This window comes from Chinchilla lanigera, unplaced genomic scaffold (genome assembly GCF_000276665.1).
Source record: "Chinchilla lanigera isolate Chin_1 unplaced genomic scaffold, ChiLan1.0 scaffold00091, whole genome shotgun sequence".
In the NCBI taxonomy this organism is placed as follows: Eukaryota; Metazoa; Chordata; class Mammalia; order Rodentia; family Chinchillidae; genus Chinchilla; species Chinchilla lanigera.
This window is the reverse complement of record NW_004955492.1, coordinates 7,493,296-7,507,423: the sequence shown is the minus strand read 5'-3', so window position 1 is coordinate 7,507,423 and position 14,128 is coordinate 7,493,296. Positions and strand designations below refer to the sequence as shown.

At 43.4% G+C, this 14,128-nt stretch overlaps 1 protein-coding gene across 1 annotated transcript in view; it reads left to right on the top strand.

The window, feature by feature from the left end:
* Gnpat (glyceronephosphate O-acyltransferase) overlaps positions 1-14,128 on the top strand; it is a 30,511-nt gene that overhangs the window by 12,167 nt on the left and 4,216 nt on the right. Inside the window, exons 4-11 of the mRNA XM_005404978.2 lie at positions 1,932-2,061; positions 5,018-5,145; positions 5,505-5,580; positions 5,845-5,996; positions 6,116-6,246; positions 8,005-8,228; positions 11,610-11,852; positions 13,287-13,366. Coding sequence (XP_005405035.1) covers positions 1,932-2,061; positions 5,018-5,145; positions 5,505-5,580; positions 5,845-5,996; positions 6,116-6,246; positions 8,005-8,228; positions 11,610-11,852; positions 13,287-13,366 — 1,164 coding nt within the window. The remainder of the gene's footprint in view (positions 1-1,931; positions 2,062-5,017; positions 5,146-5,504; positions 5,581-5,844; positions 5,997-6,115; positions 6,247-8,004; positions 8,229-11,609; positions 11,853-13,286; positions 13,367-14,128) is intronic.

Below are 14,128 nucleotides of genomic sequence, written 5' to 3'. Positions count from 1 at the left end.
CTCTGTTAGGCTGGGGGGTGGCCAGTCCTTTTCCAGCAGCCCTTGAGTCTGGACAATGCCGGCTTGTGTTAGGCTCTGGTGCCATTTGGTGAGAATGCCCCGAGGCTGCCACATCCTCTCACAGGCTTCAAGCCTCTGGTCAGGAGCTTGTGGGGTCTGTCTCTGCATTACTGGGAGAGAGGTGTTTATCCACTGGTGCTATCTGCTGGGCTTCTCCGTTGTAAAGTTACTACTTTTCCTCCATAATTAATTATCTTGTGGTGAGACACTTTGAAAATAGTTAAGTATCCTGTTTTTCATCCTGCCTCCCCCACTAGTTTTGTGTCCCCTGATGATTTTTGCTCAAATCAGCTGTTACTCTAATGATTGCCTGAAGATGATTCCCTCACTCTTACTGGTTTTGTTTTTAGTTATTATTACATGTGTGTAGTGTATGATGAGTCCATCCATCTTGGGGAGTTGGTACATATACATAGCATGTCTTAATTTTTTTAATCCCCCCCCTTCTCAGTCCCTTCTATTCATGTTGTTTACTGACTTGCTTTTTCTTATAAGAAGAAGCATTCTCTGTGGACAGTACTCATTTCTATTGTTGTTTTTTTTTTTTTTGGTACTGGGAATCAAACTCAGGACCTTACGCTTGGCCAGGCAGGTGCTGTGCCACTGAGCTATACCCTCTGCCCCATTTCTGTGTTTTAATCCTTATTTTCTCCTAGGAAAGCTCCTACCTTCATTTATTTGCCTCCTTCTTCATCCTTTTTACTACTACTACTACTACTTCTTCTTCCTCCTCTTCCTCTTCTTCTTCCTCTTCTTTCCCTTCTCTTCTTCCTCTTCTTCTTTTTTTTTTTTTTTTTTGTTTGTTTGTGGTACCAGGGATTAAACCCAGGGTCTTTGCCCTGAGCTACATCTCAGACCTTTTTTTTTTATTTTTTTAGTTTGAGTTATTGCTGAGTCACTAAGGTGCTCAGTCTGAGCCTAATCTCTTGAAACTCATGGTCCAGCCTTCCAGGGTACTGGCATTATAGATGCATGCCACCATGCCCAGCTCCTCATGATGTTTTAAGAGTTTGTTTTTAATCAGTTGTCTGATTTCCTATCAAGTATTTCTTCTTTCTCCTGTGGCTCTTTTTTGATATTACCAATTCACTCTCTGGATCTGTCAGAGAATATTCAGTATATTGTTTGAGACCAGGAAGAATTGGCCATCTCTGTCTTAACTGATCACAAATTAGCTGTCTTGACCAGTTATATTTAGATCTCAGAAAGAAAGGTAATACCTGGTATCAGTAACTATATCTGATGGCCTGAAGAATAGATCTGGAATCTCTAGTGTATCTCTCCCAACTCTGTGATATCCATTGTCCCTGCCAGGGATTTCAGCGTGTACCAGCCCTCCCGTTTCGTCTAATAATTTATCCCTTTTTTTTTTTTTTAATCTCTCCTAGAGAAGCTTTATTCTCTTCTATTACAAGGATTCAGGCCAGGCAGTGGTTAATGATTGGCTAAGTTGGACTAACTTAGATGCCATCCTCAGCTGTACCAGTCATTGGGTACACAGTCATTTAATAAACATGGAAACTAAGGCGAATGCCTTTTTATAAACTTGTGGTATTGATACACGTAAGATGACTGGTATGTGAAATGGTAAAAGTGTTCAAATAATATGTATTAGTGATCATCGTTACTATTATTCTGATCCTTAAAAATTCACATTTTTAATATCCTTGAACTAAGTGAAGTTATTTAACAGCCCTGAAATAATTCTTAGACCTTGTCAGAGCGAACTAAGTGTGTATATGTGGTCGGGAAAGCAGAACACGCGATGACTGTTCCTTCAGAACACAGACCCATTTTCCAGCTTCTGACTAGAGAGATGATTTTAATCACATGACAGCCGAAAAGATAAAACATGCACCATCTGTTTGAAGCTGCAGCGTGCTATCCAGGAGTACCCTGTCATCCTGCTGCCCAGCCATCGCAGTTACATTGATTTCCTGATGCTGTCCTTCCTTCTCTACAGCTATGACCTGCCTGTGCCCGTCATAGCAGCAGGGATGGGTACGTACCGCTCTTGTGCTTTTCCAAGTGTACATATTGAAATCCTCGCTGCTGTGGCTCAGACTACGGGGGTTGAAGGTGATGTCGGAAACAGCCCCTGCTCTTCCACGATGGTCCTGGTAGGGCACTTCAGTGCTTCACTTCCCTTGTCTCGGTGGGTGGAGACACATATGGCACATAGGCTTGAAAAATGAGATTTTTAGATATACCCTTGTATATTTCCTGCCTTTTGCTTTAGGCAGGAATACAGCTATCATTCTAGGTAATCTCGATTTTGAAAATACATTGTTACTGTGTTAAAATACATATAACTATAATTTGTCCCCCCGCCCCCCATAGTACTAGGTATTGTGGATATTGAACCTATGGTCTTCTCACTGAGCTACATCTCCAGCCCTGTAATTTTTTTTTTTTTTTTTTTTCTAGACACAAGGTCTTGCTAAGTCACTAGGTTACCCAGTTGGGCTTCAAATTTATAGTCCTCCTGCTTCAGCCTGCTAGAATACTGAGATCACCTATATGTACCACTGCTTAAATATTATCATCTTAACTATCATTAAGTGTGTATGTAGTTCATTGCTGTTAAGTACATTTGTATGTTTTGCAGCCATCACTTTCTGTCCCCAAAACTCTGTTCATGTTGCAAAACTGAAACTCTGCTTCTTAGTTTCTTCCCCTAGCCCCAGGCAGACACTATTCTGTCTCTGTGAATTTGACTTCACAATAAGCTTCATATAAGCTTCTGTGGAATCGCTAGTATTTGTACTTTTGAGACTGATGTATTTCACTGTCTTTAAGGTTCATCCATGGAGTGTGTGTGTCAGAATTCCTTCCTTTTCTGGTTAAATGATGTCCCATTGCATGGATGGACTGCATTATGTTTATCCAGTCGTCCACTGGATACTAGGATTTCGTCTGGGTTTTGGCTATTGCAGATAACACTGCTGTGAACACAGAAGTACATGTACCTGTTCAAGAGCCTACTTTCAATATTTTTAGATATATTTAAAAAAAAAGAACACAACTGTTGGATGTCACAGTAACTTTATTTTTGCCTTTTTGGAAGAACCATTATATTTACCCACAGCAGCTACAGGTTTACATTCCCACCAACAGTTCACTAGTGTTTGAATTTCTTTACTTCCTTGCCAATACTTGTTTCTTTATATTTTTCTCTTTAAAAAAAAAAAAAAGCCATTCTAGTGTGTGTGACATGTTATATCATTTACTTTTGATTTATATTTTCCTGATGATTAGTGATACTGAGCATCATTTCAGTGCTATGTGGGCTATTCATGTATCTTCTTTAGATAAGTGTCTGTTCAACTCCATTTCCATTTTTAAATTATGTTGTGTAGTATTTTTGTCATTGAGTTGTGGATTTCTTCCTGTTTTGTGGATATTTACCCCTTACCGGATGAATAGTTTGTAAATATTGCCTCGTCCCATCCACTCTGTTGTGCACCCCCCCAACCCTTTTTGAGGTGCTGGGGATTGAATCCAGGAATAGTCTACCTCTGAGCTACATCCCCAAACTTACCTATTTTTTATTTTGAGATAGGGTCACTAAGTTGCCCAAGTGGGACTTGAACTTGTGATCTTCCTACCTCAGCCTCCCACAAAGCAGGGATTATAACCAAGTGCCACCATGCTCAGAAGTTACTTATTTTGATGTAGCCAAATTTTTTCTTTTGTTTCCTGTGTCTTTGGTGTCATAGAGAAGAAATTATTGTCAAATTGTCATGAAGATTTTCCTGTGTGTTTTCTCCCCTCCCCTCAACCCCGTCCATTTTTTTCTTTTTTTTTCAGTGTAGGGAATTGAATCCAGGTCTGTCACATGCTGGGCAAATACTTTACCTCTGACCTGTATCCCCAGCCTTTCCTTATAGTTTTAGGTCTTATATTTAGGTCTTTGAGCCACTGAGTTAATAGTTACTGGAGGTATAAGGTAAGAATCCAACTTCTGTGTCCATATTACCTTTGCTGCTCTATAAATTCAGCAGTGTACCTGTGTAGTTTTAATAATTTTCTGTTATAGTGTTACAGTATAGTTTTATGAGTTTTCTTAAATATCTATAGTATTGATTCCTAAAAGTAGGTTGGCTAAAGTAAATAAATTGTTTATTACCTGCCTTTCAAAGTCACTAGGAAAGCTGAAATTTTTGTTTGTTGCTTGGTTGTTTTTTTGAGAGAGGGTCTTACTGTGCAGTTCAGGATGACCTTGAACTCATTGCGTAGCACAGGCTGGCTTTGAACTCACAGCGATCCTCCTGCCTCAGCCTCCCGAGTGCTGGGATCATAGGCATGTGCCAACACACACAGCAAGAAGAATTGTTTCAAAACTAGCCAGGTGTGGTGGTATATGCCTGCAATCCCAGCACTTGGCAGGCTGAGGCAGGAGGATCATTGTGAGTTCAAGGCCAGCTTGGGCTACAAAGTGAATTCAAGACCAGCCTGAACTGCATATTGAGAACTTGTCTCAAGAAAAAAAAAAAAAAAAAAGAAAAAGAAAGAAAACTAGTGGTAGAACTCTGCTTTTCTTTGCAGATTTACTTGAGTCCACTTCACTAACGTGGTTGATACTTTTACTGCTGGGAGAGAGGTGAGAGTGTGAGGATGCACGTCAGTCATCAAGTTCAGCAGCAGGCCTAGGACATGGGCCTTGTGACGTTGTCACTTTGCCCTGCTGTTGCCTGTGTCCCTGACTGGCCTGCTTGCGAGCAGTGAGGGGAGTAGTGCAGGGTAACCGCCCCTCAGGCTCTCGGCCCACAGAATCCCTTGTTTTGCACAGTTCTATTGTAAGTCTCTCTCCATGGATTTGATCTCAGAAAGCATAACTATTAAAAATGTAGACAGTGTCTCACATACATGACATTTTCTTATTCGTGTCTGACTTTCAGTCTTTATGAAATACTTCTGTGGCTGCAAATAAACGTAAAGCCTTGTTTTGTTTTAGACTTCTTGGGGATGAAGATCATTGGGGAGCTGCTGAGGATGTCGGGCGCCTTTTTCATGCGTCGTACCTTTGGGGGCGACAAACTCTACTGGGCCGTGTTCTCTGAATATGTGAAGACTATGTTGCGGGTAGTTACCAAGTACTTTGAAGCTATATTTGCTTTTTGCTGATGTTTGCCTATTTTAAATTCTGAACTTCTGAATAGACTGCTTCGATTTTCCCCCTCAAGGGATATTGCAAGCCTCAACAGTGTGGTGAATCTGTGTGACTGCTTTAAGTCTCACTGTGAGCTGTGTTTTCTCAGAGGGCTGGGAGAGTAGCTGGAAAAAGGGATGAGAGGCGGCGTGTCCGGGGCCGCAGCTTAGTGCGGGGCGCTTGCCCAGGTGTGCCAGGCTCTGGGCTGCAGCCCCCGCCCTGGGAAAGAAGGCATGTGCCCTTTTGAGTGGAGGCAATGTTTTGTGTTTTGTTTTTTGTTTTCTCTTTAAAGAATGGTTATGCTCCTGTGGAATTTTTCCTCGAAGGGACAAGGAGCCGCTCTGCCAAGACATTGACTCCTAAATTTGGTAGGTTGCTTTCAAATTAGAAAGAAAAATAGAAACCCAAAGACTTCAGGTGTGGTGTCATTGTAGCTGCTAAATAGAACTTGATTCTTTCTTTCTTTCTTCTTTTTTTTTTACAAGATATTCTTTTCTTTATTAGTGTAACTGTTTCTGTAAGATTAACTGTGGAGGTTTAGGGTATGATATATACTTTTGATATCTTCTCATGTGCCCTTCTTGCTTGACTCTTTGATGTGCATGATAAAACATTTCTCCCTGTGTTTACAGGTCTCCTGAATATTGTGATGGAACCATTTTTTAAAAGAGAAGTTTTTGATACCTACCTTGTCCCAATTAGCATCAGTTATGATAAAATATTGGAAGAAACTCTTTATGCCTGTGAGCTTCTAGGAGTTCCTAAGCCAAAAGAATCCACAACTGTACGTAAGGATAGCCAGACTTGATTTTCTTTGAGTGTAGTGAATATCCTAACTTACACTTCAACTAACTTACAAATGTACTCTTTTTGTGTTCTTTTCTCCTGTTGTGATACTACTAGGGATTGTTGAAAGCCAGAAGGATTCTCTCTGAAAACTTTGGAAGCATCCATGTGTACTTTGGAGACCCTGTATCACTTCGATCTCTGGCAGCTGGGAGAATGAGTCGGAGCCCATATAACTTGGTTCCAAGGTGCAAGGCCTATGTTATAATACCCAACACAGAAATGAATTAAAACCTGCAAGTGTGACTTTTGACTATTGAGTTGGCAGATCTAAGACTGGGCCTTTTTTTTTTTTTGTCTCTTTGAGACAGGGTCTTGCTATGCAGTTCAGGCTGGCCTTGAACTCACTTTGTAGCCCAGGCTGGTGTTGAACTCACAACGATCCTCCTGCCTCAACCTCCCAGTGCTGGGATTACAGGTGTGCGCCATCACACCTTCCTTTTTTTGTGTGTGTGTCTTTTCTTGAGATCACACAGTACATTATCAGGGAAGCTGTGTCATTTTATTTGCAGCTGTGGAAAGCTCCAGTGAAAAAACTATGTGAGCCAAGTGTGGTGGCACACACCTGTAATCCCAGCACTCAGGAGGCTGAGGCAGGAGGATCATGAGTTGGAGGCCAGCCTGGGCTACATAGTGTGATCCTGTCTCAAAAAAATAATACAAAACAAGAAACATGCACACACAGAAACAGAAGAACTATGAATTTGCAAAAAAAAAAAAAAAACAAATTGATTAACTATATGTCAATATATGTCAGTAAGCAAAGTCAGACAATGATCATCCTTCTTGGGGGAACTAACTTAACAGTGAGAAGAAATAACACTGTCATTGACAAGTATCAAGTAGAAATGGTTGAGCATTGCTGTAGGCCACCTAGTGTCCTGAGTACTATTTTCCTTTTTTTCTCTCTCTTTCTTTTTTTTTGCTATGTAGTTCAGGCTGGTTTTGAACTCACTGTGTAGCCAGGCTGGCCTTGAACTTGTGATGATCCTCCTGCCTCAGCCTCCCGAGTGCTAGGATTACAGGTGTGTGCCACCACACCCAGCTCTGAGTACTGTTTTTGATCATAGAAAATGGTACGTAATGGTAACAAATGGGAGTGAGTCCCTGCTCATGAGAAAATGCATTAGGTCTGCTCAGGATGCACAATAAAGATGCACAGATACATTTGAATTTTCTTGTTGTAGAGAGGCACACTGGGGAAGTAAGGGAGAAAAACCATTGGTGCAGCCAGGGCCCTCGTGTCATGGTGTTGTCCTGATTCACCTGTAGCTCTGCGGCTTTCTGACAGCAGCGCGCTGTACTGGTGGCTGCCTTCCCACTCTCAAAGGCAGATGTGGGCTCTCCACTGCCACGGGCTGTCTGTAACTCTCACCTCGCCTTGGCCAGCATCCTAATGTGGGGCACGTGCATTAGCAGTTTTCTCATCAAGCTCCCTTCTGGGGTGGCTGCTTTGGTCCTTTGTGTCTCCTTGCTTTTCTCAGCTCTGTGTAAGCCTGGTGTGCTTTTGAGCTAATGATCCATTCCTGGGGTGCTCACAGATGGGTGTGCTGGTCTTTGGCAGGTGATTTGAAGCCTTTCTGAAGGAGACCCCATGGTGGGCAGCCAGGCAGCCTGTCCACAGTGGTGTCACTCTGTGATATGTTCCACAGTAGAATTCTGATAGCCATTCATTCTCCTGGAGAGGCATCTATTTCACAGAAGTGATGTGACCTGTTTATAAAGCATCCAAAGCTTTTACTTGGAGGTGGGTATTTCTTGCCACACCTCCAGAGCATTCCCTGGAAGAATATGGACAGATCACACAGTAGTGAGGCAAGGGAAGCCCTGCAAGTGGCCTGAGAGCTTTTGATTGGCAGAGACATGAAAAGCCTTCTAGGGCCCGTCTCCTGCCCTGCATGTGGGTGGCAGGAGAGTCACGTGTACTTCCGTGCTCTTCCTTTCAGATACGTCCCGCAGAAACCATCAGAGGAAATGCACGCCTTTGTCACCGAAGTTGCCTACAAAATGCAGCTTCTGCAGATTGAAAACCTGGTCCTGAGCCCGTGGGTCCTGGCAGTAGCTGTTCTGCTTCAGAACCGCCCGTCCATGGACTTTGACGCCCTGGTGGAGAAGACTGTGTGGCTGAAGGCCTTGACCCAGGCATTTGGCGGGTTCCTGCGGTGGCCGGGTATGTAGGTGGATGGGCAACACGGAGGCCGCCTTTTCACCTTTAAATCTGGAAACATTGTGCAAAATATAAGTTAGACTTGAGCAAAGTATTGTCACAGAGGAAGGACATTCATCTGCTTTTACCACTGGTAGGCATGGAACCCTTCGTGTTGATGACTTGAGAAAAATTGTTCATAAGTCATTCCTCATCTGAGACTAAACACCCTGAGGAGGGGACTGCTATCTCCTGGGCGCCTGGCAGACTGAGGAATGACACATGAATCTTGCCTGCATGCCCACCTCTTTAAACCCTCTTCTGTTTGTTGCCCATTTGCCTCACTGAGAAGTAAGGATGAAAGGTTGGCCTTAGAAATTTATGCACTTCGATAATAACAACTTGGTAAAAACCTTATCAGAGCTGGGTGTGGTGGTGCAAGCCTGTAATCCCAGCACTCAAGAGGCTGAGGCAGGAAGATCATTCCAAGTTCAAGGCCAGCCTGGGCTACAAAGTGAGCTCAAGGCCAGCCTGAACCATATAGCGAGACCCTGTCTCAAAAAGACAAAAAAAAAAAAAAAAAAAAAAAAAAAAAAAAAAAAATTCTGTGACTGCTCAGCTTGGACATATTGGCCTGTAATATGGTCATATGGCAGTGCTTGCAATATGACACTAGTTGGTTGAAATTGATTTAAAGCCATATAGGCTCTAGTTGGAAATGTACCTTTTTTGAACTAGATAATGAGCTGGGTGTGGTGGCACACACCTGTAATCCCAGCACTTCGGAGGCGGAGGCAGGAGGATTGCCATGAGTTCAAGGCCAGCCTGAACTATATAGCGAAACCCTGTCTCAAAAAACCAAAAAAGACTAGATTATGACTTACAGTCAAGCACCTACTGTTTGTTCATCAAACCTACATGAGCAACTCTGGAGCTAGGTCTTGCCAGGATGCAGAGGCACAATTTGGAATTCATGTTCCCAGGTGTTCATAAAGGATGGGATGGGTGGGTCATGAGTAGACTAGTGATGGGTCATTGAAATAGAGACAAGAAACTGAAGGTTTCCCAAGAATACTGTGGGCTCAGGGCCCATGCGCAGAAAGATTTCAGCTGTGACTTTGATCCCATCTCAATGAAAAAGAAGCTCTTTAGGAAGACTGGAGAGCGGATTCTGCCTCATGCAGGGATTAGCAAGTAGGAGGTGATGGCGTAGCACTAGGTATTCTGTGACTTGCAGGTGGTATGGGGGCTCAGGAGGATAGAACCAAAGGACGTGGACATCAGCTGAATTGCACAGGTCTTGGATCTGGACAGAAACCTGTAGTGTATGGAGGTCGTGATGGATTTTAAGCAGGGAGGTAAGACAGCATGGCCTTTACAGCCCACCACTATCTCTAAAGAAGGACCATTGTGGGCAAAGGCGACAGGCGGGGGACAAGTTAGGAGGGACCATACATAGGTGGGAAAGAAGGATGTTGGCCTCACGATCGTTGGCTGACGTAGGACACCACAGAGGTATATAGGAGGAATTACTAACAGAAGGGCCAGGCCATTGAGTGTCACAAGTGAGGGAAGAAAGAGGGATGCAGTTTCTGTCTCAGCATTGTGATGGTCTGGAAGGAGGTAAAGGTCGTGTTATATAATACAGTGTAGCAAGTGTCAGATGTGCTGAAAGAGGAATAGGTAAAGTGGGAACCGGGATCTGTGTGCCCCAGGAGCATGTGATAACATAGATACCTGTCTTTGTAAAGTGTTTTGCTTTTTCAAGATGGGTAAGTACACATATAACTAGCCATAGCTAAAAGTATCTGTTCAGCCACTATACAACTCCGGTTTCTATAGAGCAGTGGTAGTAAACCAGTGGCACGTGTGTTATTGTGTTTTTACGACAAATGATGTTAATGTATGAGTTGTTTTTTCTAAACTAAAACTTCAGTATTCAAATTTAATTGCACCATTGGTACTTTGCAATAAATAAGTGGTTTTGGGGTTGCACTTTGGGCGTTCCATCTCTAAAAGGTTCACCATCACTGCTATAGAGTTAGTTGGTGTCCAAGTTACAGTAAGGAGGTGAGTAATTGAGTATCATTCCTAAGTTAGAACATGTTCTATGTATTCAGCTCCTTTGTTCATTGTTACTCAAATCATTGCACATTCCTGAGCGTTCTCACATCTAGAGCTTTTCATATCATCTCATATACTCTACCATTGGCCTGAGCAAGCTGAGACAAGGCAAAGTAGTCCAGAGTGGGTGTTGAACACACCCGGAAGGCCAGGCATCCCTCTGATTCCTTCCAGTGAGAATCAGCAGAACTCGCCAGTGTGGGCGGTGAGCCATCTCCTTGGCTCTGGTTGACAGGAAAATGACTTCCCTTGCTGAACATATTTGTTAAATATCAAATTTAACAAATTTTGCTGTTATGACTCTTATCTGCTTGGCAATGTCCAGGCCTAAGTAGCATCAGGTAATAAGCTTCAGGCACAACTGTGGGTCTGCTGCCTTAATAATCTTTGATGTGGGAAAATTTATCTTGTCATTCCTCTGTGCTCACAGAGACCTGATGCTAAGACCTGGGGCTGTCCTTTGGTCCACCTGCAAAGTGATAGTCTTCCTGTCTTTGTGAGAGTCTAAGTGAAGTGTTTGCTTGTATATGTGTGTGTAAAATGTGTGTGAATGTGAACTTTGCTTTCATGTACTCATGTGCTAGTCGTGGACCTTCCCATCTTATTATTGTTAAATTCATGTGGCTGTGATATTCCGGGCACATAATTTGCTTTTACAAAACTTTGAGTACCATGGTTTCTGACATAGACAGGAAGTATTGATTTTTAGAGTGAGAACTGTTTATTTCACAATGGTTGAGAGATTTGGGGTAGATAAGAAGAAACTATGCTATGTGTCCTTAGAAAATTAATATGTCAGCTGGGTGTGATGGGTCATGCCTATAATCCCAGCACTTGGGAGCCTGAGGCAGGAGGATCGTTGCAAGTTCAAGACCAGCCTAGACCACAAAGTGAGCTCAAGGCCACCCTGAACCGTATAGCAAGACTTTGTCTCAAAAAGACAAAAAAAAAAAAAATTAATATGTTAAATGGTGCTTTTAAAATGACCTTTATAAGGGCTGGGTACATAGCTCAGTAGCACAGTGCCTACCTGGCAAGCTCAAGGTCCTGAGTTCGATTCCCAGTACTTAAAATAAAATGTCCTTTGTGGGACTAGGGCGCATAACTTACGGTAGAGCACTTACCTAGCATGCATGAGGTCCTGGGCTCAATCCCTAGCATTGCCAAAGATGAAACGAAATCAAATATAAAATGTCCTTCGTATGTAGTATCATGACTCAGTTGGTAGAGACCAATACTCTACAGACCCATCTCATTCAAATGCACTGTCTCTGTGCGCAGATAATGAACCCGCTGAAGAAGTTGTCCAGTCCAGCATTCTTCTGCATTCCAACCTCGCCAGCCTTGTCAAAGACCAGGTGATTCTGAACGTGGACTCCGGAGACTCAGAAGTGGTCAACGGACTCATTTTCCAGCACATCACTCTCCTTATGTGCTCAGCTTATAGGAACCAGTTGCTCAACATCTTTGTCCGTCCTTCCTTAGTAGCTGTAGCCTTGCAGATGACACCTGGGTTCAGGAAAGGTAACTTTCAGGAACGTGGCTTTGCATTTCAGAAGAAGCCTGGCCTTTCAGTTCCATGAAGGGAGCAGTGTTTGAAGTCCCATGGTGTGCAGCCACATCTGTGCAGCCCACACATCAGCAAAGAATGGAACCTTTACCCTCAGAAGAAGTTAGGTTTGTTGCCTAAATACATGGCCATCTGCCTAGAGTATTAGAATTGGAGAGTGCTGTGGCACATGCCTGTAGTCTTACCTGAAGGCTAAGACAGGAGAATCTCTGGAGCCCGAGTTCAAGTCCAGCCTGGGCAGCGTAGCAAGACCCCATCTCAGATTTTTTTTAAAAAAGAAAAGAATAATTTTAGAATTGGAAGAACCTAGAGAGTCCACAATCGAAATCTCTCCTTTTACAAAAAACGGAGCAGAGAGTTGTATAATTCTCAGAGAAAGTCCTGGCCTGTGAGCAGAGTTGCCCATTTCCTGGGCAGACACTTTCTGTTGGACCAGCACCTCAGCCACAGAGGCAACGGGGGACTAGCACCCCAACAGAACACAAGTCCTTCCCAGTCATATGGTGGCTGTCTGGTCCCATGGAGCAGTGGGAATGAGTGAAGCACAGTTCTTGCCAGCAGGGGCCTGTAGTCAAAGCCAGGAGTTCCTACCCAGGCCTGCATTACAGTCCCCGGAGTGAGCCCACCTCAGAGTTTTCCTTCAGTTGGACTAGACTGGGGGCCACACCTTGGTGTTCTATTTTGGGTTTTGTTTTTCAGAGCTCCACGGATGACTCTAAGGAAGAGCACTAGAATACAGTTAAACCCATAGGAAATACTAATATAGAGGGAAACCAGGAAATCAGATCCTTTCCTTTTCTTCTGGGAGCCTTGATGTAGGGGAAAGGGAAGTCCCAGGCTTTCGAGGACTGGTGTCTTGCTCGTTACCAGACTGACTGACTAGAGGGCTGCTTGTAATGTAGATTCAACCTTTAAACAATGCTAGGTTGCAGTTTGCTCTGTAGGTCCTATTTGAAGTGATTTTTTTTTTTTTTTTTTTTGACACAGGGTTTCACTATGTAATTCAAGCTGGTCTTGAACCCACTATGAGGCCCAGGATGGCCTCAAACTTGCAATGATCCTCCTGCCTCAGCCTCCCAGGTGCTAGAATTACAGGCATGCATCACCCCACCCAGCTTGAATTGATTTTAGTAATCCTGACACTGAGAGGCTGAGGCAAAGAATAGCAAGTTTGAGCCCAGCCTGGGTAAATTAGTAAGACCCTGTCTCAAAGCAAAAAAAAGGGATAGGGATGTAGTTTAATGCAAAGGCCCTGGGTTCAATCCCCAGTGCCATTTTAAAAAGATAAAAGCTTTTGGAGACTACATTTTAGGTTTCATGGACTTCCTGGTACTCCTTGAAAATTTAAAAAGCTATATTGTAATGTTATGTAATGAATTTATTTCCAGAGGACGTCTACAGTTGCTTTCGCTTCCTATGCAGTGTCTTCTCAGATGAGTTCATCTTCCTTCCAGGAAATACACTAAGGGTGAGTCCTGACCACAGGGGAGTGTACCGCACTGTGCGTTCTGGAAGTGGCAAGTAGGGTCCACAGGCATCTCAGGCACAGTGAGAAACTTGGACACTCACAGTTCAGCAGAATCGGCCAGGCATGGTGGTGCACGTCTGTAATCGCAGCACTCGGGAGGCTGAGGCAGGAGGATCATTGCAAGTTTGAGACCAGCCTGGGCTACAAAGTGAGCTCAAGACCAGCCTGTACTGCATAGCGAGACCCTGTCTCAAAAAGACAAAAAAAAAAAAAAAAAAAAAAAAAAAAAAAACCCCAACAGTTCAGCAGAATCTAGTTTGAATCTTGCTCAAATTTAATTACTAATTTAGGGATTGTTTGGTGAGAGGAAAGTCACTCTTCAAACCACTGGTGCAGCTACTGTAAAGAAACTATACCTGTTTTAGTAAAAATCAGTACTTCTTTATTAACAGCACATTGGAACATGTCAGCCAGGCAGGTGCCTTTGCCTGGAGAGCGGTGAGTGGAGGGCCTGCCTGCAGTGTGCACTGCTGAGGGGTACACAGGCTCCTGACGGGGCTGCTGGGCTGCTGGAGTGGAATGGCAGAATAGACAGAAAGTGGTGCAGGATTTTGTGTGCTCTGTTAGGGAGAGCAGGTTTTATTTTATTCTGTGGGGAGTAGGACAGCTTCCCAAGGGCTCTAGAGCATAAACACAATTCTGAGTGTCTTTAGGACTGCGGGTACACTTCCTACTTAAATTTAAGGTGCAGTGCAGAGTGAA